The 22455-nt window shown below is 40.6% G+C and overlaps 2 protein-coding genes across 8 annotated transcripts in view; one reads left to right on the forward strand and one right to left on the reverse strand.

Moving 5' to 3' along the window:
* The window catches only part of ELP2 (elongator acetyltransferase complex subunit 2), a 47656-nt gene extending 46716 nt beyond the window's left edge, over positions 1-940 (reverse strand). For 5 of the 6 annotated variants that reach the window (XM_055233852.2, XM_055233860.2, XM_055233829.2 and 2 more), the window contains exon 1: positions 380-589. In XM_055233852.2, the coding sequence (XP_055089827.2) occupies positions 380-517 (138 nt within the window). In that variant the 5' untranslated portion in view covers positions 518-589. Of the gene's footprint in view, positions 1-379 lie in introns of all 6 variants that reach the window. The other variant, XM_055233819.2, reaches the window with a different exon arrangement.
* On the forward strand, positions 665-22209 carry SLC39A6 (solute carrier family 39 member 6). Of its 2 annotated transcripts, none has more exons than XM_055233872.2 (10): positions 665-1335; positions 3423-4202; positions 5719-5899; positions 6763-6932; positions 8156-8374; positions 13683-13788; positions 16285-16662; positions 18155-18235; positions 19498-19688; positions 20994-22209. In XM_055233872.2, the coding sequence occupies exons 2-10, from the start codon at positions 3432-3434 to the stop codon at positions 21144-21146; spliced, it is 2250 nt and encodes a 749-aa protein (XP_055089847.1). In that variant the 5' UTR covers positions 665-1335; positions 3423-3431; the 3' UTR covers positions 21147-22209. The 2 variants fall into 2 exon arrangements, with proteins under 2 accessions (XP_055089847.1, XP_063496255.1); XM_063640185.1 differs by having other exon boundaries at positions 1056-1335; positions 1720-4202.
* The last annotated feature ends 246 nt before the right edge of the window (positions 22210-22455 follow it).

Raw genomic sequence — 22455 nt, forward strand, 5'->3', positions numbered from 1 at the left:
GAAATGAGATTGCACCTGTGGGATGATGGTTTTAATCTACCTACAAATTTCAATTGTTTTAAAACCCAAATTGATTAACTGTACTACAGTTCCCAAGGAAGGCTCCAGGTAAGATGCTCATCATTCGGGTTGCTGCGTGGGACTAACAGGTTACTGGCAGGTCATGGGCAGCAAGGACCTTAGGATGACGCCACGCGTGAGACGGCGAAGGGTGAGGGGCGAGGAGCGAGCCCGGCAGGTCCACTGGAGACTCCGAGCCCAAACCCCGCTCCCCTGAGCCGACCCGACTCGCCTCCTAGGTCTGGGGCGGTAACTACAGCGCGCCCGGAGCACGTCCACAGGTTCGCACAAGGGTCGGCCGTCCAGCGACCTCTCTTACCAAGGGGTCATAGAGCACCACGGAGCAGGACGTGCCAAAGGCCAGAAGTCCTCTGGGCCCAGAGCTCCAGTTCAGGACTCCCCGCACCCGGTTTGGGCAGCAAAACACGTGAGAAATCTCCAGCACGGGTGCCACCATGTCGCTAACTGGTCAGCCGCACAGACAGAGACGCGCACTTCCGCCCTCGGAGCGGAACTACTAGGGTGCTTTCTCCTGGGGCATCACCCGGTCCATGTTTCGCAGGCAGCCGAGGGCCAAAGGGAGGCAGCCCCGCCCCCCCGCGGCTTTCTGTTTCCACCACAGGCTGGAACCCCAGTGCAAGGCCGCCGCTCTGTTAGCTCTGCTCTTGGACCTGGGCCCCGCTCCGCGCACGAGCCAGGCCTTTCTCCCAAGAGCGAAATCCGATCCGAGTGGCTCAGGACCCTCCCGAAGGACCCGGGGCTAATGTGCCAGGGCAGCGTCAGAAACATCCCGCTGCCCCTTACGACCTGGCTCCCAGCAGCAGCCAGGGCTGGCCCCGGGGGTGCTGGCTAGCGAGTAGGGCCTTGAGGAAATGACCCCCAACTGCTTACAGTGCGCTAGGGCCGCGCCACGCCCCCGCGGCATCGGCGAACACACGGAAAAGCGGATCCATCTGCGGAGCCGGGCTCCGGGGTCGCACTGCGCATGCCCCGCAGTCCTGGGCGAAGGGGGCGGTGGTTCCCCGCGGCGCTGCGCGCGGCAGTAATTAGTGATTGTCCTCCAGCTTCGCGAAGGCTAGGGGCGCGGCTGCCGGGTGGCTGCGCGGCGCTGCCCCCGGACAGAGGGGCAGCCAACCCAATGAAACCACCGCGTGTTCACGCCTGGTAGAGATTTCTCGAAGACACCAGTGGGCCCGTTCCGAGCCCTCTGGACCGCCCGTGTGGAACCAAACCTGCGCGCGTGGCCGGGCCGTGGGACAACGAGGCCGCCGAGACGTGAGTCTTTCAGGTCCAGGAGCAGGGCGGCTGGGAGGGGAGCTCCGCAGGCCAGACAGGCGTGTCAGGGGGGGTGGTTCTGCGGAGAACAGGATCCTGCGGACCGGGCAGGGGGGCTACAGAAAGAGGATGCTGGGGGGAGCCCGCCGCAGGCGCCCACTCGCCCTAGAAAGCCGGACTTCTTAGGGTGCTCAGATGGGCTTCGGGGTGCAACGGAGGATTTTTTGAGGAAAAGATCCGTACTTTTCATCCCATATTCGAAGAAAGGACTGACGTGTTTAGAAATGAAAAGCTTTTAGAAGAGAGCTTTGTGCCCTCTTTTCCGTTTTCTGTACTCGCCTTTTTCTCTAAGGCCCTTCCCTTCTGCTTTCCTTTTTCCTCCAGCACACACCAACTTGCAGGAAAGGAGATCCTTCAACGGGTCCACGACCGCTCTCAGCATCCTTCCTGGAGAAAGGCTCGGAGCTGTCCCCTGTGCTAGTCCCCTCCCACCCCGCTCCTCGCCTCTCTCCTGGGAATGATTTCTAAATGTTTATCTTTTACCTAGTAAAAGAATTCCCGAAACTTCAAGCCCCAAAGATTCCTCTTTCAGGAGCCTCGTTCTACGCCGTATCTCCATTTCCCACTGTTCCCTGTATGATAACCCGCACTTGTGCAACACATGAGTTTAACGAGTACTTGTAATATACATTCCTTCCTGTGTTTTCCTCATTCGCCTTGCCAAATAGGTTTTACCGGTATTTTAGATAAGGTAATGAATGCGAGAGCCCTGTCCAAAGAAGAACAGCTGACCGTGGTAGAGCTGGATAGCCCCATGCTCTTGCTTAGTTGGAAACTTGACATCTGCGTCTTTTGCTAGAGATGTGGGTTTGACCATCATCACCTCCACCGTTGGTGCTGGACATCCTACTGGATCTGAGTTAACTGAATTCTGGCTCTGCTTAACTGAATTCTGCTTTTCAAGCTCCAAGTCAATTGCTCCCTCCTCTTTGGGGCATAGGCCTTTGGTTCCAAACACTGCTGTGGGTGCTAACAGCCTGTGGTTAAATGTTGACTGGTTTGTAGTAACACAAGGATGCTACAGTGAGTTTTTCATGAAGTTCAATTTACTTTAAGAATTCTATGTATGGACATAACGTGTCTGATTCATTGTCAAGTCGGAAAAAAGATTCAATGTGTATTTAAAGTATACACTTATTTGAGGCTGGGCATGGTGGTCACGCCTGTAATCCCAGCACTTTGGGAATTGAAGGTGGAGGATCTCTTGAGGCCAGGAGTTCAAGACCAACCCGGACAACATAGTGAGACCTCGTCTCTAGAAAAAAAAAAAAAACTTTTTTTAAAAAAATTAAGTATACATGTATTTGAGTATGCATAGAAAATATCCTGAGGGATACGCTGGCAAAATTGAGCACCTTTGAGGATTGTGATTGGGGAAAGGGGTCTTAAATGGACTTGTATATAAGGAGAATGTATTAGTTTAAAATTTTTTAAATATGTGAATTCTGAGATTATTATTTCTATTTTTTGGTGTTTGAAGGTTATTTTATGAAATGATGGTGATGATCAAGGTAGCTAGATTTCATTTCGTTCTTTTTTTTTTTTTTTTTGAGACAGGGTTTCACAGTGTTGCCCAGGCTGGTCACAAACACCTGGCCTCAGGTAATCTGCCTGCCTCAGCCTCCCAAAGTGCTGGGATTATAGGCATGAGGCACCACACCCAGCCTAGATTTAATTATGAATCATTGGCCTCAATGATTCAAATAATCGTTCAAATAAATTCTCAACTTCAGTAAGAAGTTGATGGCTGTGGCCACGTGGATCTCCCCTGTCTCTGTATTACTATTGCTTTTACAGTGCTAATGGCAGTCTCTTAGCACTCAGCTGTTCTCCAGTTGTTTCATGTGTTTTAGGAATGCAAGGGTAGAGCCTAGGATTCTAGTTCTTTCCATCTTCACAGTACCTAGCGTCACACTGGTCACACCACATGATGCTCTGGCAACTTTGATTACACATTAATTTTCAGTATGAGATTTCTTAATTTGTTTTAGAAGTGAGTCAATAATTTTTTTTCCTGTCTTTTCTAGGAAGGCGCAATGGCGAGGAAGTTATCTGTAATCTTGATCCTGACCTTTGCCCTCTCTGTCACAAATCCCCTTCATGAACTAAAAGCAGCTGCTTTCCCCCAGACCACTGAGAAAATTAGTCCGAATTGGGAATCTGGCATTAATGTTGACTTAGCAATTACCACACGGCAATATCATCTACAACAGCTTTTCTACCGCTATGGAGAAAATAATTCTTTGTCAGTTGAAGGGTTCAGAAAATTACTTCAAAATATAGGCATAGACAAGATTAAAAGAATCCATATACACCATGACCATGACCATCACTCAGACCACGAGCATCACTCAGACCATGAGCATCACTCAGACCATGAGCATCACTCTGACCATGAGCATCACTCTCACCGTAATCATGCTGCTTCTGGTAAAAATAAGCGAAAAGCTCTTTGCCAAGACCATGACTCAGATAGTTCAGGTAAAGATCCTAGAAACAGCCAGGGGAAAGGAGCTCACCGACCAGAACATCCCAATGGTAGAAGGAATGTCAAGGACAGTGTTAGTGCTAGTGAAGTGACCTCAACTGTGTACAACACTGTCTCTGAAGGAACTCACTTTCTAGAGACAATAGAGACTCCAAGACCTGGAAAACTCTTCCCCAAAGATGTAAGCAGCTCCACTCCACCCAGTGTCACAGAAAAGAGCCGGGTGAGCCGGCTGGCTGGTAGGAAAACAAATGAATCTGTGAGTGAGCCCCGAAAAGGCTTTATGTATTCCAGAAACATGAATGAAAATCCTCAGGAGGTAAGATGAGTGCTGTTCATTACTTTAATATACCTGTGTGTCTGTCCTGTCTCTGCTACTGTATCTCTAGTTGTGAGGAGTTTAAAGTAAAGGTAAAATGATGAAGTTATCGAAAAGGGAATTTCCATCTTCTCAGCAAGTCACTTGCCACAAAGCATGCCTGCTATGTTGTAAACATTCCCAATTCAGAACTTAGGGAACAGTTCTTTTGGTGAGCATAGTGCTGCCTCCTAACATTTTTTCTAATATAGAATATAAAATATGTAGAGAAAGATATCAAGGCTATCTTTAGAGAAAGTCTATAAAGGTGAACATTATTAATAAAAAATAGAAAATGAGGGGTTGAAAGCAGGAGTTAGAATCCATATTGTAGGGAAAGGTGTGACTGAGGGGGCTGAAGACTACTGAGAATACCACTGCTGCCGCCTTGACAGAAGGTCCACCATGACTTGAGGAATGATTGAAATTGGAACAGTTTCCATGAATGTCATGCTGGACAAGGGAAAAGTCTGGGCAGTGAGGTTCTGAGTTCATGTGGTTTTTCTAGAGTAGACTTCCAGACTCTACATAATTCGCCTTGGCTGAGAGATGTCAAGAACAGGGAATTATGTCAAAAAAAAAAAAGGAAAAAGGAATTAGTTGATACAGTTTAATATGCAAAACTTTAGTACTTCATTCAAACCAGCATGTGACTGTACTAATCCTAGTAGTGGTCATAGCCGTAGCAGCCCTGATGATAAAGTTTGCTCTGAGTTGTACCAACTGAGAATTGTGGTGGGAGTTGAAAATGTCTTTACAGAAGATGAGAAACTGGTACTAAAGCCAGTTTTGGGGTTTTTTGTTGGTTTTTTTTTTTTTTCTTTTTTGGCTGGGGGAGAGATTGCACAGAGGAGTATCTTCAAACTAAGTTTGTCATCTAATTAAATAGTTGAAAACATCTGCCTGCTGGTACAGGTTTGTTTTATTAACCAGCCTTGCCCTCCACAAGAATAATCTGCATAGTTTAATATCCTCTCATTGCAGAGCATTACTTTGCCAGGTATGTAGACAGAACTGAGTTTTTGCAAGTAGAGTCATTACTAGAAGAGAGGCATGTCTTGGACTTGTTTAGGCCAAGTAAGATAGCGTTAGTACTGAAGCAACATATTTCTCAATCTCTGACGAACCCCATTTTGAAATTAAAGCTCATTTCCTTAATACGTTTATACAGTGAGTTAATAGGCTTGTGAATCTCCATTTATCCTCATGCTTTTTCCACCTGAGGCTTTCTCCCTAGGTGACTCGTGATGTACTGCTTCTCTGATGAGGTAGACAGAAGAGGTGGGATACCACTGTGGTGACATAGTATCACCAGGTAGCTGGAGGCAAGTTCCAAAGTGCTCAAAACAGAAGTTGATTTTAATTTTCATTAACTCGAGAAAACAAAGAAGTAGCTTTAGTAAAAAAGGGTATTGTGTCATCACACTACTCTGATGGGGATGCCTTTTGGTGATTTTCACTGCTTTGTTTCTTTCAGTGTTTCAATGCCTCAAAGCTACTGACATCTCATGGCATGGGCATCCAGGTTCCGCTGAATGCAACAGAGTTCAACTATCTCTGTCCAGCCATCATCAACCAAATTGATGCTAGATCTTGTCTGATTCATACAAGTGAAAAGAAGGCTGAAATCCCTCCAAAGACCTATTCATTACAAATAGGTAAAATTGCCTTATTTATGTAAAAACAATTTCAGTAGATTCATTTATGTTGTACTTTTCCTTAGATTTGCATCAGCCTATTTGTTTTCCAGTACAATTCTGAATATGTCATCTTAGTTGTTCTTTGCCTTGAATGTGAAGAAAGCAAGGAAGGGTGTTAGCCCTGCCCTTTAAAAAAAAACCCAGAAAATAAAATTTCAGTTAGGACTTCTCTGGGTTCATCCTACAAGAAGGTGTCAGGATCACCTGAAATTTGGGATTTTTATATCATGTCACACTGTTTGGAAAGAGGTCTTAGGTTCGTTTATGCTGCTTAGAAACCTAATACTGATACATTCTTATTGATAAGTGAAGCTAGGATAGGCTGCTATAGTGTAGGGTTGCATTGCTCAAAAATAATGAGGAAGGAATCACTGCTTTGTTTCCTGAGGACATTACTGAATTCCTGGTTTCTTCCTCTTCTTTTTTTTATTTTCTTTTCCTTTTTTCTAAAAAAAAAAAAGAAAAAATTCTTTTATAATTTAGCTCTTATGGGAGTCTGAAAGCTCAGTTCCTAAGTGAGCTACAGTTCATCCTTGGTAACCATTTTTTTTTCCTCCTTCACCCCGACCTGAAGAATTTCCCATTAGAGCTATGCTCCTTACCTGGAGAGTTCTTAAGTACCAGTCAAGTTGTTCATTTGAGCCAACAACAGATTTCTTGGTTATTGTGCTATTGCCACAGTAGGTGCTATTTGCATTGAGTTTGTGTGTTTTTAGCTTCTCTCCTTTTATGTGTTGCTTTATGCTACTCTCCAAAAGTCTTTCTTGTAAAGTTTATTAGTTGTATAATTTTTCTTTGTTCTGTTTTGTTTTGTTTGACAGCCTGGGTTGGTGGTTTTATAGCCATTTCTATCATCAGTTTCCTGTCTCTGCTGGGGGTTATCTTAGTGCCTCTCATGAATCGGGTGTTTTTCAAATTTCTCCTGAGTTTCCTTGTGGCACTGGCCGTTGGGACTTTGAGTGGTGATGCTTTTTTACACCTTCTTCCACATGTAAGTATAGTAATTTGTCCTGTTAGTGTTTGATTATTCAACATTGAAAAAATAATATGTTTTGGTTTATACTAGAATTTTTTGTATAAAATGTTAGAAATTTGGTTTAGAAAAGCTTATTTTAAAATGTATTTGGTAAGTGAAAGCTGTATTTTTCTGCTCGATCTTAATACGTTTGTGAATTTTGCTTTCCTTTTACAAAACACAGACTAATTTAACTTTTTGAAACCCACTTAATAAAAAGAGACAAATTCTGCCTGGCTATTAGTACTGTGATGGACTGCAGCAATGTGAGTTATCTGCTTTATCTGTTAGTGTAATTGCCAAGAAATAAAATATATGACCCTTTATATACCCAAGAAACTTGGAGGTTTTCTTCAGAGTTGAATGTTTATGTATGTATTTAGAGATTTACACTTCATGACACATAAAACAAGTTTGGTAAAGTGAATTTACTTTTCCGTCAGGTATTTGGAATAGATGCTCAGTTAAAAAAATGCATGTTTCATTCTTTAAATTCCCATTAAAGGTTTTCGAGTATGTGGGAAAAGGAAATCACACCATGCCTAGAGCACTACAAATCTCACGTTCCATTCAGTAGTGAAAGAAAACTATGTTGCTCTGACAAGCTTTCGGACCACCAGATGGCAGACATTCGGGAATACCTACTGATAGAAAGTGGCATGTGTATGGGGTGTACTCTGTGACCCCCCAGTCTCTTAGTGTGTTCCACACCCGATTCCCTAATGTGCAATAGCAGTAGTTACTACTCCACTCAGCTACAGGCTGCTAGGGCAGTGCACCTGGATCTCGGGTACATGCCAGGACCCAACACACACACACTAGGCTTCTTACAATACTAGTCTGATGACATTGGTATGGGCTTTTCAGTTGGGAAAATAGGCAGTAGAAACTGTGCACATTAAGTCTAGTATTCCTCTTATTTGTGGCCATGGTAATTTGTCAAGCATTGAAAATGCTCACTATTTATGTATTGTGAGGGTCACTGGGAATGTATCTGAAGTACATGACATGCATTAAGTTCTAGATAGCTAGCTGCTCATTGGTCATTTTATTTTTAATGTCCTAAACTTCACCTCATCTCTGAAGTATCTGAATAATTGCATAACTGAATGATTTCAATTTTGACCTTACCTAGCCAACTTTCTGACTCATTGTGTGAAACTGGTGAATTTATAAATAACAAATTATTTTGCCTTCAGTCTCATGCGAGTCACCACCATAGTCATAGCCATGAAGAACCAGCAATGGAAATGAAAAGAGGACCACTTTTCAGTCATCTGTCTTCTCAAAATATAGAAGAAAGTGCCTATTTTGATTCCACATGGAAGGGTCTAACAGCTCTAGGAGGCCTGTATTTCATGTTTCTTGTTGAACATGTGCTCACATTGATCAAACAATTTAAAGATAAGAAGAAAAAGGTAAGAAAAAGTATACCGAGTACTTACCGTGCTTCAGACATTTATTTGTAGTAGTACTCTAACTAGATTGTTAGACTAGCATGCCCAGGTTGTATGAGCTTTATCTGAGAGGGAGTTCAGTACCCTTGAAGTACTTTTTGGTCCCAGAGATATTTATGAGGAGCATTTCTATATCTTAATAGCTCTGAAGTTTTCTATCTTTGCTATTCTTTTGAAACTCATGACAGGGTAAGAAAGGCAAGGATGAACACCTGTATAAGTGACCAGACAAGGTACCAGCAGGGCCTTGAAGACCAGAAGCATCGTGTATACATGCATACACTATCAATATTTATTAGTAGTTATGATTAACTAATGTCATTAATTTCCAATTAGTCACCCAGTAGCTAAATGTGCTGTTTTCTTTTAAAGGGTATGTGATTTTTACACACTTGCCCTTTGCAAATTGGATCAGAAATGGTATGAAGTCAAACAATAGGCTCTTTCTTTCTGGCCAAAAAAAACCCTTTTGAGTCGCCTATGGTAATTTGCCACTTTCGATATGATCAAGCAAGTCATTCAGAAGACTGTCAGGAGACTCTTAAAAATGATGTGCTTCAGGTGGGGTGGTTCATGCCTGTAATCCCAGCACTTTGGGAGGCCAAGGCAGGCAGATCACTTAAGGCCAGGAGTTCGAGACCAGCCTGGCCAACATGGCAAAACCCCATCTGTACTACAAATACAAAAATTAACCAGGTGAGATGGCGCATGCCTGTAATCTCAGCTACTTGGGAGGCTGAGGCACAAGAATTGCTTGAACCTGGGAGGTGGAGGCTGCAGTGAGCTGAGATTATACCACTGCACTCCAGCCTGGGCAATAGCGAGACTCTGTCTCAAAAAGAAAAGAAAAGTGATGTGTTCACATCTCAACATTTTAATCTAACCTAATACATCCTGTACACTCATATTCTGGTCATTTGATATTGACCAGGATTTTCTTCAAGTTGGAGTTCCGTATTCTGTATCATTTCTTTTTTTCTTTATCAGCCATGCTGCTTCATCTATGATTTCCAATTTTGGTCTCTCTAAAATTGAACAAGAGATTACACACTTAAAGCTATTCTGAATGTAGAATCTAGGTTTTGGAAATTAAAAAAAAATTTATTCAGTGGTAGCCTTACGTAATTTGATATCTTTTTTTAGCACCTTGCCTTTGAATCTTCCAAGTATTCAGCTTTTGTGTTCACGGAATTAAGTATCCCCCACCAGGCATGGTGGCTCATGCCTATGATCCTAGCACATTGGGAGGCTGAAGCAGCAGGATTGCTTGAGGCCAGGAGTTTGAGAGCAGCCTGGGCAACATAGCAAGACACTATCTCTACCCCCAAAAAAAGAAGTAACTCCTTACTATCATTTCATAGTTTGAGCAACGTGTAATTAAATTGTGCAGTTACAGTAATAAGTATAACTGGCATGAAGAGGTTTCAAAACTAACACAGTTGATTCTTGCTGAGCATAGAGCTCACTGTGGGAAACAAATGCGTGTGTAAACAGGAGAGTGTTTACATACTAGGAGTACTTGCTCTTAGGGATTTTACATTCACCGAAATCTCAAAAATTTTGAACCCTCTCTTTAGTGGACCTAAATATAGAGGGAAGAAGTAAAATAAGAATAGCTTATTTATTCTTAATCAAGGAAGTCATCTTCTGTGTTGCCCATGGACCCAATTGCTTCCCTTGGACTGTTTCTTAATGTTATTGAATAGTTTCTAATCTCATTTAATTATCTCAAAAAGAATAAAAAAAGCTACTCATTATATGGTGAATACTGGGAGCTCTTCAAGCATTTTTTACTTAGAATTTTCCTTAAGAGAGCCATCTTGCACCCCTGGGAGATCCCATATATCATAGTTTTAGGTTATCTGCCATATATGGACTAGTTTATTCCTACTTCTTAATTGCAGACTTAAGTCTTCTGCAATTATTCTTACATTTTAAAAAAAAAAAGATCAATTTTCATTCTGGGAGACTTGGGGATGGGTTGTTTTTTTCTTTTTTTAACTGTACGTCTGGGTCAAAATGTCATAATTTATTTAACATTCTCATTTCAATTTTGTTTCCAAGTTTTACCTAAATACAGCTTTTCTTTTTTTTTTTCATTTTTTAAGAAAACAAGATGTTTTTTAAGAGACAGGATCTTCCTCTGTTGCCCAGGTTAGAGTGCAGTGGCATGATCATAGCTCATTAGAGTGCAGTGGCATGATCATAGCTCATTTGCTTCAAATTCCTGGATTTAAGCAATCCTTCCACCTCAGCCTCCCAAGTAACTGAGACTACGGGCTCGTGCCACCATGCCCAGCTAAGGATAGCTTTTCTTTAACTTAGCACTCTTTAACCTAGGACTCCAAGAAATAGGCCCTCTGTTATCTGACATAGAATAATTTTTTCTTTTTTAACTCTAGGTTATAACTCTAGATTATTAGTGAGTTGTAAAATCAATCTGTATGTCATAACCAATATTTTTAAATGCAACAGTAATATTATATATATGACTATTTTACATTACATATATTAATGTGGGTTATAGTCAGAGTAGTTTGATGTGCTCTGCTTTAAAATAGTATCTACTAGAATGTAAGCTCTTAAAAGCCAGGATCTCTCTGTCTTGTTTACAGCTCTGTCTCCAACGTGGAGAATAGTGTCTGGTACATAATAGATGGTAGTAAATATTGAACGTTTAAGGAGCATGAAACAGAAAGATGAAGACTTCCCATAGGAGTTTTGCAAATGTTACATGTTCTCTTCTCTTTTTGGAATATGCTGAGTTTATCTTTTGTTAAAGGCATCCAGATATTAAAGTTACTTACTTAATAATTTTTAATCTAATTCTCTCAAAAAGAAAAATACTACTCATTATATTGTGAATATGAGGAGTTCTTCAAGCTCATAACAGGGCATTTTACTTAGGATTTTTCTTAAGAGATCCATCCTGCATCCCTGGGACATTCTGTATATCATATTTTTAGGTTACAGGCCTTCTGTTACTTAAGGTTAACCTTCTGCTAGTGAAGATTATTGTTCATGCTGAAAACTAGAGAATCATCTCTGATATCCCCCTCATCCCCACATCCAACCAAGTTTTAATAAATATGTCCATGGTCTCTCCATTCCTCTCCATCTTTCTTGCAGTCATTCTAGTCCAAGCCATGGTTATCATCCACCTGAGTGACAGTTACTGCCTCCTAATAGGAGCCTGTCCACATTATTTTGTTTTCCTCCTTTTCCCAATCTAGATTTCACAGAATGGGCACTGATTTGTTTAAATGAAAATATGATGAGGTTGCACACCACTACTTAAAATCCTTCTTCCAGTGGCTTCATTAGTTTTTGGACAAAGCCCACTATTCTCAACAGAGTTCTATTGTCTGATCTCCTTTAGCTGCCTCAGCCTCATCTCTAGCCACCCCCTCTGACCTAGTAGGCCCCAGCCACCTTGTACTTCTTTGAGTTCCAGAACAGTGCTGGCCCCTTCCTGGTGCTACTCCCTGCCTGGAATGCTGCCTCCCCAACCTTCCCCACCAAATTCCTGCCTATCTTGGTATAAGTTATATATCAGGTCTTGGTATAAGTTATATTTTTTCAGTGGCCACCTGGAAATTATTGAGGTCATGTTATTATACATTCTTAATTGCACTCTGTTCTTTTCTATTGTAAAATGTATCAAAAATTATAGTCAAAGAAGTATATAATCATTACCTGTGTAAAACCCCTCCCCCTGTGGATAGTAAGCTCCATAAGAACAGAGACTGTGCGGCTTATTTTGTGTTCTACTCCCAGCATTTAGCATAGGGAACATTGTGGGCCCTTAATACTTATGGAATGAAAGAACTGGTTAAACTATACGTTCTAGAACAATTGCCCAATGAGAAATAAAGCACCAGCATAAATGATTTAAGATACCCTGAGTTCATTTATTTTGACAAATATTTAAGTACTTTCTCTGATTGAGGCATTATATTCAGGATAAGTGTAAAGATTTGTGTGTGTGTTTGCCTTTTTTTTTTTTTTTTTTTTTTTGAGATGGAGTCTTGCTCTGTTGCCCAGGCTGGAGTGCAGTGGCGTGATCTCGGCTCACTGCAAGCTCCGCCTCCTGGGTTCACGCCATTCTCCTGCCTCAGCCTCCCGGGTAGCTGGGACTACAGGCACCCGCCAACACACCCGGCTAATTTTTTATATTTTTAGTAGAGACGGGGTTTCACTGTGTTAGCCAGGATGGTCTCGATCTCCTGACCTCGTGATCCGCCCGCCTTGGCCTCCCAAAGTGCTGGGATTACAGACGTGAGCCACCGTGCCTGGCCGTGTTTGCCTTTAAAAGCTCTTAAAACTTAAGAATGTATAGACACTTGATATGCTATTAGAGCTTGAATGAAATCTTAGGTATGGTGGTGATCATCATATTCAAAGGTACTGCACATAAGAAATCTGTTACTTATGTGATAACTTTTATTTTAAATGTTCTGTATAAGTAGATGATACACAGACACCATTGTTCAAACAGTGACCTTTACACAACATAAAGGCTGCTTGGACTTAGGGACGATATCTCTGGTATGGTATTTGGGATGGTTAAAAAGCCCAGTGATGAATTGAAGATTAATAGAGGCTTGTTTTAAAAGAGAAATCATGTTAATGGTGTTTTATTAAAGAAAAGTGTTTTAATAACTAAAAAACTATAGTTTTAGGTTATAAAAAGTATGGGAAGTTTGGGGTTTCAGTGTGCAGAAGAGGCATGGAGGAAGCCAGACAGGTGGTTACCAGATCACTAGATGCCTGAAGGAAATGCCCCTAGCTGGGTTTTTTTTTGTTGTTTTTTGAGACAGCGTCTCCCTCTGTCACCTAGGCTGGAGTGCGGTGGCACGATCTTGGCTCACTGCAACCTCTGCCTCCCGAGTTCAAGCGATTCTTGTGCCTCAGCTTCCCGAGTAGCTGGGAATACAGGCCCATGCCACCACACCCGGCTAATTTTTGTATTTTTAATAGAGATGGAGTTTCACCATATTGGCCAGGCTGGTCTCGAACTCCCGACCTCATGATCTGCCTGCCTCGGCCTCCCAAAGTGCTGCAATTATAGGCGTGAGCTGCCGCACCCGGCCAGGAGTATGCATTTCTGACAAGTTCCCAGGAGATATTGTGCTGCCTGTGTGGGACCATACTTAGAGTAGATGACTGTGGGGGCATTCTGTGTGTTTTGCTTGCCTGGTTATTGATTGAAAGCTGTACATATAAACAAATTACTGTTTTAAAGTATTGTTTTCCCTCACTATTTTAGAATCAGAAGAAACCTGAAAATGATGATGATGTGGAGATTAAGAAGCAGTTGTCCAAGTATGAATCTCAACTTTCAACAAATGAGGAGAAAGTAGATACAGATGATCGTAAGTTCTTATAAATAAATTTTAGGGCTGGAGGGAGTTCATTGCTGTATGATTTGCAGGCAACTTGGACTATCTGGAAGAAATGGAACCATGTCCTTTGGTTTTGGTTTTTTCAATATCTCGTACTTTTTAAAAAATTGCCAGTGAGTACATTGTTTTTGTATATTTACATTTATTTTTTCTGTAACTTTTTATTTTGAAGTAAATTCATTTTCATAGAAAAGTTTAAGAATCGTAAAAGAATTCCTGTATCCCATTCACTCATATTCCCCAGTTATTTTACCGCACTGTCTTTCTCACTGTCTTTCTCTAGCTCTGTCTACACACACACCTTTTTCTTTAATTTTTTAGTGACTAAGGGGCCAGCTACACACACTTTCTTTCTAAACCATTTGAGAGTAAGTTATAGACATGATGTTTCTTTACTCCTAAATACTTATTTTTTTTTTTTTTTTTTTTTTTTTGAGACGGAGTCTCGCTCTTTCACCCAGGCTGGAGTGCAGTGGCGCGATCTCGGCTCACTGCAGGCTCCGCCCCCAGGGTTCACGCCATTCTCCTGCCTCAGCCTCCCTTGTAGCTGGGACTACAGGCGCCTGCCACCTCGCCCGGCTAATTTTTTGTATTTTTAGTAGAGACGGGGTTTCACCATGTTAGCCAGGATGGTCTCGATCTCCTGACCTCGTGATCCACCCGCCTCGGCCTCTCAAAGTGTTGGGATTACAGGTGTGAACCACCGCACCCGGCCAACTCCTAAATACTTATGTTTCCTAGGAAAATGGACATTCTCTCATATAACCAGAGTTTAATTATTAAATCAGGAAATTTATACTGATACAGTGCCATTCTCTGTAGACGTTATTCTTCCAAATGCCTTAATAGTGCTTTTTACTCCAACACTCCCCCAACCCCCACCACAATATTGTTCCAGAGCACAATTCAGGATCAAATATTGCATTTAGTTGCCTCTAATTTGGGGTTTGTTTAGTATTTTTGCATGATTAGGTTGTTCAGTTTTGGCAGGAATACCACAAAATGGTACTTGTCCTTTTCTGTGACATGGTGTGCCACCTGATATGATTCTTTGTCACTTATTGGTGGTGTTAATTTTGATGACTTGCCTAAGGTTGTATCTACCATGTTTCTCCTGTTTTTCCTGAAACTTGGCTGTTTGCTTGGCATATGTTGTTGGACAGACTGAGTTAAGATTCGTATTTTCAACCCAGCTCCTTGCCATGATCTTCAAGGTCCCGCTGAGCCCACGACTCTCCCGCATTGTTCACTGTGCTCCAGCCGCACTGGCCGTCTTTTCACACTGGGAGCACATAAAGCTTGTCTCCGGGCCATGCACTCACTATTCCTTGTACTTGGAATACTGTTCTCTGAGACCATTACATGCATTCCTCCTCTTGTTGTGCAGGTCTCAAATCAGGTATCTCCTTTAGAGGCCTTCCCTGAGCACCCAACGACAACAGGCATGAGCCACTGTGCCTAGACCACACTGTTTTGATATGTGGTTGTTGTTTTTTTTTGAGACGCAGTCTCAGTCTGTTGCCCAGGCTGGAGTGCAGTGGTGTGATCCCAGCTCACTGCAAGCTCCGCCTCTCGGGGTTCACGCCATTCTCCTGCCTCAGCCTCCCGAGTAGCTGGGACTACAGGCGCCCGCCACCACGCCTGGCTATTTTTTTTGTATTTTTAGTAAAGATGGGGTTTCACCGTGTTAGCCAGGATGGTCTCGATCTCCTGACGTTGTGATCCGCCCACCTCTGCCTCCCAAAGTGCTGGGATTACAGGTGTGAGCCACTGCGCCCAGCCCCCTCTTCAGTTTTTTAAATGGACTCCAGTGAAATGTGTAATGATGGGGAGGAAATACCTGCCCTAGAAATGGACTGCAGTGTCAGGGATGGTTCCAAGAAAATTGATAACTATGTACAGGAGAAAACAAAAACCTTATTGTGGCGATTTATTTTCCTTTGCACAAATAGATAATAAATTCTTCTTGGTGATGATGACATAATTCAGATTCTCTGTTTTTTCCTTGAATTTTGCCTTCCAAAAAAGAGGAGGTCAGATGGCAGGATTATGCTTGTTTTTTTATTTCTAATTTTCATTACTTCTCTAAGATATTTTTCTAAAATAAATATTTTAAATAACATAACATGTTTTCTAAAACAAGCAGGTTCTTCTCTTAGGATGAGGAAAAAAGTCGTTTTTAAAAAGGTAGGGAGGCAGAAGAAATTAAGGGAGCATCTGAGAGGTAGTTATTGAAGGTTAACATTTAAAATCCGTTCTTAATATTTGAGACCATTCCATTTCTGGAATTCATTAAAATCTATTGATGTTTTTCATCAGTAATACTTTAATGTTTAGTTCTGCAGATATGAAGGAGTTATCGTGCTTTAAGATCTTTTGTTGACTTTTTCAATCAGGTTTGAAATGTCTCCAAGTCCATTAACAAAGCCTTCTAACTGTCCTCATGCCCTTTATGTTTATTCCTAGGAACTGAAGGCTATTTACAAGCAGACTCACAAGAGCCCTCCCACTTTGATTCTCAGCAGCCTGCAATCTTGGAAGAAGAAGAGGTCATGATAGCTCATGCTCATCCACAGGAAGTCTACAATGAATATGTACCCAGAGGGTGCAAGAATAAATGCCATTCACATTTCCACGATACACTCGGCCAGTCAGACGATCTCATTCACCACCATCATGACTACCATCATATTCTCCATCATCACCACCACCAAAACCACCATCCTCACAGTCACAGCCAGCGCTACTCTCGGGAGGAGCTGAAAGATGCCGGCATCGCCACTCTGGCCTGGATGGTGATAATGGGTGATGGCCTGCACAATTTCAGCGATGGCCTAGCAATTGGTATAAATCTATATATTTGTTCCTTGTTTCTGAAAATGTCACATTAAACACTTAGTCAAATTTTAACAAAGAATAGATTAGTTTAGATGAGGGTATTAGTGACTTCCAAGATTATAAAAATGTTACTTTTTCTTTTCCTACTTTGACAATGAAGTGCTCAATAAATATTAGGTATGATTAAATGCTAGGAATTGTACCTAGCCCATTACCTAAATTGTAAGTGTCAAAAGCTGTTCTTAAATTGCAAGTTCTTAATATCAGTCTTTAATTTGTATGGTGCATGTATGAGATTTTTTTTCTCCCTATATGCTGAAGTTCCCTTATCAATAATATAAGTAATATTTATAAAAGTAAAACTATATTTTCATCATCTTTTATGCTAAAGGAATCTTCATACATCTAAGTCCAGTTACCAATCTCTATCCTATGAAGAATTATAGAACTTTTGCTAATAAATTGTTATACCACAATTGGGAGATAACAGAATACTTACAAATTTTAATAATTTAGTGCTGGAAGGAACCATGCAATTAGGCAGCTGAGGTCTGTAAAGGTGGTGCCATTTGCCCAAGGAGGCTGTGCTGTGTTATAGCTAGGCCTGGCCTTGGCTCCCTGGGAGTCGAGTGCTCTTCCTCTTGTACTATATTATGCAGAGCTGAAACAAAGGAGGAATGTCCAACTGCACAGTCGGCTGGATGCGGTAGCTCATGTCTGTAATCCCAGCACTTTGGGTGGCCAAGGCAGGAGGATCGCTTAAGCCCAGGAGTTCGAGACCAGCCTGGACAACATAGTGAGACATTATCTCTACAAATAAAAAAAAAATTAGCCAGGCATGGTGGCACACACCTGTAGTCCCAGCTGCCTGGTAGGCTGAGGTAGATGGAGCGCTTGAGCTCAGGAGTTTGAGGTTCTAGTGAGCTATGATCTCACCACTATACTCCAACCTGGCCAACAGAATGAAACCCTGTCTCTGAAAAAAAGAAAAAAAAAAAGCACAGTCATGGTTTATAATTGATTGTATAATATGTCAGCTTTTTAAAAGGGGACAGCTATTCGTCTTAGAGTTTTCTCACTGAAACAGTGAAAGAATAAATGTAAACATCTAGTTACATAGTAAATTCCTCTGAGGCAAGTGAAACATGTTTATACCCTTGACAGGAGAGTTTTTTCCTAAACCTTTTAAACAGTTTATTTTATATTCTTGAATATGCCTTTTATATGGTAGCAGTTACTTGTCTAACTTTATCCGCTCACTCTAAGGCATAGAAAACCTTCCCTTCACTTTCATGCCTGATGTGCTCCTCTGGGAAATTTAGACCTCATGGAATGTACTCTAAGATTTCTTACAAAGAAGATACAGAGTTGGGTTGGGAAATTTCTGTTCATTCACAGCCAAAATACCGTTTTCTTGTTACCTCATTTTGCATATGGATAAGATTAAAAAACACACAAATTAATGTAGCCAAACTTTTTCTGATTGATTTTTACACAGGTGCTGCTTTTACTGAAGGCTTATCAAGTGGTTTGAGTACTTCTGTTGCTGTGTTCTGTCATGAGTTGCCTCATGAATTAGGTAAGAGAACCACATAAATTGTATTTGCCAGGTGGGTGAAACGTTCTAGTGTTACTGGTTTTTGCTAATGGTAGTTCAGCAAGCTTCTTCATCAATTCCATGCCTTCTCATAAGTCTGCTAACCAGCACACTGATGACATCAGGGATCATCTTCATACACACAAGGTGAATAAGACTACAGGATACAAAGGAATCATCTTCCATTAACAAAAGTCGAGAAAGAGAATCTCATTGGAATTGAAGGGAAGTGGATGAGTTGTGTTTTGAATATTGTTCTTCTTTGTCACTAGGCCTTAAAACCTTCCCTAGTTCTGGATCCCAGTTCACGTCCTTGTTTTTCTTGTTTTGGAGATATATTCACACACATACCGCTGATGGCCATTTTCACTTTTGTTCCTTGTTACACGTTCAGCCATTCCTTATCATCTTCAGTGTCTAATTTATGTTCCACATTCGAGTCCCATGAAGCCCCTCTCTTATTTCCATCTTCATGTGTCTCTTTTCTCCCTTTATAATTGTAGCATTAAACTCTTCAGCTCTTATTTATGCATTACCATTATCATTTGCTGATCATCTCATGTGTGTTCTCCACCCATTCCTCCCTTCTTTGTGGCCAAATTCCAAGCTCCTTGAAAACAGTGCAAGACCACAATATTAAATTTTTAGTATTTATGATTTTGACAAAGTATAAGCCTTAAAAAATTTTTTTGGATAAGATATCTGGCCAGGTGCAGTGGCTCACGCCTGTAATCCCAGCACTTCGGGAGGCTGGGGCAGGGGGATCACCTGAGGTCAGAAGTTGGAAAGCACCCTGGTCAACATGGTGAAACCCCGTCTCCACTAAAAGTAAAAAAATTATCCAGGTGTGGTGGCATGCACTTGTAGTCCTAGCTACTCAGGAGGCTGAGGCACAGGAAAGGCTTGAACCCAGGAAGCAGAGGTTGCAGTGAGCCAAGATCAGTGCCACTGCACTCCAGCCTGGATGACAGAACAAGATGCTGTCTCAAAAAAAAAAAAAAAAAAAAGTACTTTGTACATCAAGTTGAATGATGAAGAATAAAAAGGAAAAACAATAGTTTCTACAGCTGTTAGGGTGATTTACTGAATAACACTGCTTTAACCCTAGGTAATTCTTAATTTTGTTTTCTTTTCCCCCTCTCAAAAACACTGGAAAATTTTCTTAAATCTGGGAAGTATCTTGGTATGTGTCTTAAAAATGATTTCTCAATGACTTTTTCCTCCTTTTTCATTTTCCATTAAAGGTGACTTTGCTGTTTTACTAAAGGCTGGCATGACCGTTAAGCAGGCTGTCCTTTATAATGCTTTGTCAGCCATGCTGGCGTATCTTGGAATGGCAACAGGAATTTTCATTGGTCATTATGCTGAAAATGTTTCTATGTGGATATTTGCACTTACTGCTGGCTTATTCATGTATGTTGCTCTGGTTGATATGGTAAGTTTTTAAGAAGTCATATTACATTATTGACCAACAATAAAATAGAGAAAATATTCGGTAAAGCCTCATTTTTTTTCTCTCTTTTTGGGGGAGCAGGAAGTGGAATCTTGCTATGTTGCCCAGGCTGGTCTCAAATTCCTGAGCCCAAATGATCCTTCCACCTCAGCCTCCTGAGTAGCTAGGACTATAGGCTCAATAAAATATCTTTTTTTTTTTTTTTGGCTGGGCACGGTGGCTCATGCCTGTTAGTCCAACATTTTGGGAGACCAAACCAGGCAGATCACTTGAGATCAGGAGTTCGAGACCAGGCTGGCCAACATGGTGAAACCCCGTCTCAACTAAAAACTACAAAAAAATTAACCAGGGGTGGTGGCATGTGCCTGTAGTCCCAGCTACTTGGGAGGCTGAGGCAGGAGAATCACTTGAACCCAGGGGGAGGTTGCAGTGAGCTGAGATTGCACCACTGCACTCCAGCCTGGACAACAGAGCAAGACTCTGTCTCAAAAAAAAAAAAAAAAAAAAAAAGGTTTTAAATGCAGTCATTATGAGAAGTGATTCTATATTCAGAAATTTGTGGCATATAAGAATATAGGTTCTTTAGAGTTTTTTTTTTTTTGAATTGTTGATCACACCTTTATCTTGCTTAATATGTGTCTGGATTCACAAAAATATCTACATCCTTCTGATGTATCATTTTAGGGTATGATCTCAGTAATCAGGCAGTGAATTTTCTATAGATTTGTAGGAAGTCTAAGACAAGACGCATATTGTTGGCATGCTGTATACTTCAGAATGCTTAGTTTATTAACAAAGGAGTCATATCTTTTTGTCACTAATGTCCTCAAAACAATCTCAACCAATCTTACTGCTAAAATTGTATTTTATTATTTTATTTTTATTTTTTACTTTGTAAGCAATCAAAGACAATATGTATCTTATATAGTATAAGGTTTTCTGTCTCTGAACTAAAGACAAACTACATGTTACATGCAGTTCAGATATGCAGCCAGTAACTGAAGTACGAAAATCAATATCGCTTTTCATTTTCCAGTGGAGCAAACTGAACCAATACAAACTTTTTCTTGCCCAGAACATCATGAGTAATCATTGTTAAATTGCTAGGAAATGCTGTGTGACATTATTAGCTAGAGTCAGTATGTATGTAATCATGTTTTAAGGAATTAATTCACAGTATAGCTACAAATAAAGCTAGTATACTGTCCTACAAATTTTTCTAAAAACTAATCTGTAGTTCTAAAAACTTAAATGTCACTCTTATTTTCCCTTACTTTTTTTTTTAAGGTACCTGAAATGCTGCACAATGATGCTAGTGACCATGGATGTAGCCGCTGGGGGTATTTCTTTTTACAGAATGCTGGAATGCTTTTGGGTTTTGGAATTATGTTACTTATTTCCATATTTGAACATAAAATCGTGTTTCGTATAAATTTCTAGTTAAGGTTTAAATGCTAGAGTAGCTTAAAAAGTTGTCATAGTTTCAATAGGTCATAGGGAGATGAGTTTGTATGCTGTACTATGCAGCATTTAAAGTTAGTAGGTTTTGTGATTTTTGTATTGAATATTGCTGTCTGTTACAAAGTCAAAGGTACGTTTTAATATTTAAGTTATTCTATCTTGGAGATAAAATCTATATGTGCAATTCACCGGTATTACCAGTTTATTATGTAAACAAGAGATTTGGCATGACATGTTCTGTATATTTCAGGAAAAAATGTCTTTAATGCTTTTTCAAGAACTAACACAGTAATCCCTATACTGGATTTTAGGTCTCTGAAGAACTGCTGGTGTCTAGGAATAAGAATGTGCATGAAGCCTAAAATACCAAGAAAGCTTATACTGAATTTAAGCAAAGAAATAAAGGAGAAAAGAGAAGAATCTGAGAATTGGAGAGGCATAGATTCTTATAAAAATCACAAAATTTGTTGTAAATTAGAGGGGAGAAATTTAGAATTAAGTATGAAAAGGCAGAATTAGTATAGAGTACATTCATTAAACATTTTTGTCAGGATTATTTCCTGTAAAAACATAGTGAGCACTTTTCATATACTAATTTAGTTGTACATTTAACTTTGTTTGTATAATACAGAAATCTAAGTATATTTAATGAATTCAAGCAATATATCACCTGACCAAGAAATTGGAATTTCAAAATATTCATGCGATTATATACCAGATGAGTACAGTGAGTAGTTTTACGTATCACCAGACTGGGTTATTGCCAAGTTATATGTCACCAAAAGCTGTATGATTGAGTGTTTTGGTTACCTGGTTTACAAAAGTATCAGAGTAGTAAAACTTTGATATATATGAGGATATTAAAACCACACTAAGTATCACATGACTTCAATTCAGAAAGTACTTTGATATCTCTCAGTGCTTCAGTGCTATCATTGTGAGCAATTGTCTTTTATATACAGTACTGTAGCCATACTAGGCCTGTCTGTGGCATTCTCTAGATGTTTCTTTTTTACACAATAAATTCCTTATATCAGCTTGATGTCAGACGTCTGGTTTTCTTTTCTTTTTAAAAATTTTTTTTACCATCAGAACCATTTTTAACTGTAGAATTCATTGGTTTTAAGTATATTCATGTTGTGCAATAAATCTCCAGAACTTTTTCATCCTGCAACACTGAAACACTATACGCACTCAACAGCAACTCCCCATTTTCCCTAAGCCCCTAGTAACCACCATTCTACTTTCTGTTCCTAAAAAATTGGGCTATCTGATTTTTTAAATTATA

This window comes from Symphalangus syndactylus, chromosome 1 (genome assembly GCF_028878055.3).
Source record: "Symphalangus syndactylus isolate Jambi chromosome 1, NHGRI_mSymSyn1-v2.1_pri, whole genome shotgun sequence".
NCBI classification, from domain to species: domain Eukaryota; kingdom Metazoa; phylum Chordata; class Mammalia; order Primates; family Hylobatidae; genus Symphalangus; species Symphalangus syndactylus.

Excerpts from the sequence above, each read along its gene's own strand:
- SLC39A6 (XM_055233872.2), top strand. The coding sequence starts at position 3,432 with ATGGCGAGGAAGTTATCTGTAATCTTGATCCTGACCTTTGCCCTCTCT. Across the intron at positions 5,900-6,762 it reads GACCTATTCATTACAAATAG|CCTGGGTTGGTGGTTTTATA; the intron begins GTAAAATTGCCT and ends TTTGTTTGACAG. Across the intron at positions 6,933-8,155 it reads TTTTACACCTTCTTCCACAT|TCTCATGCGAGTCACCACCA; the intron begins GTAAGTATAGTA and ends TTTTGCCTTCAG.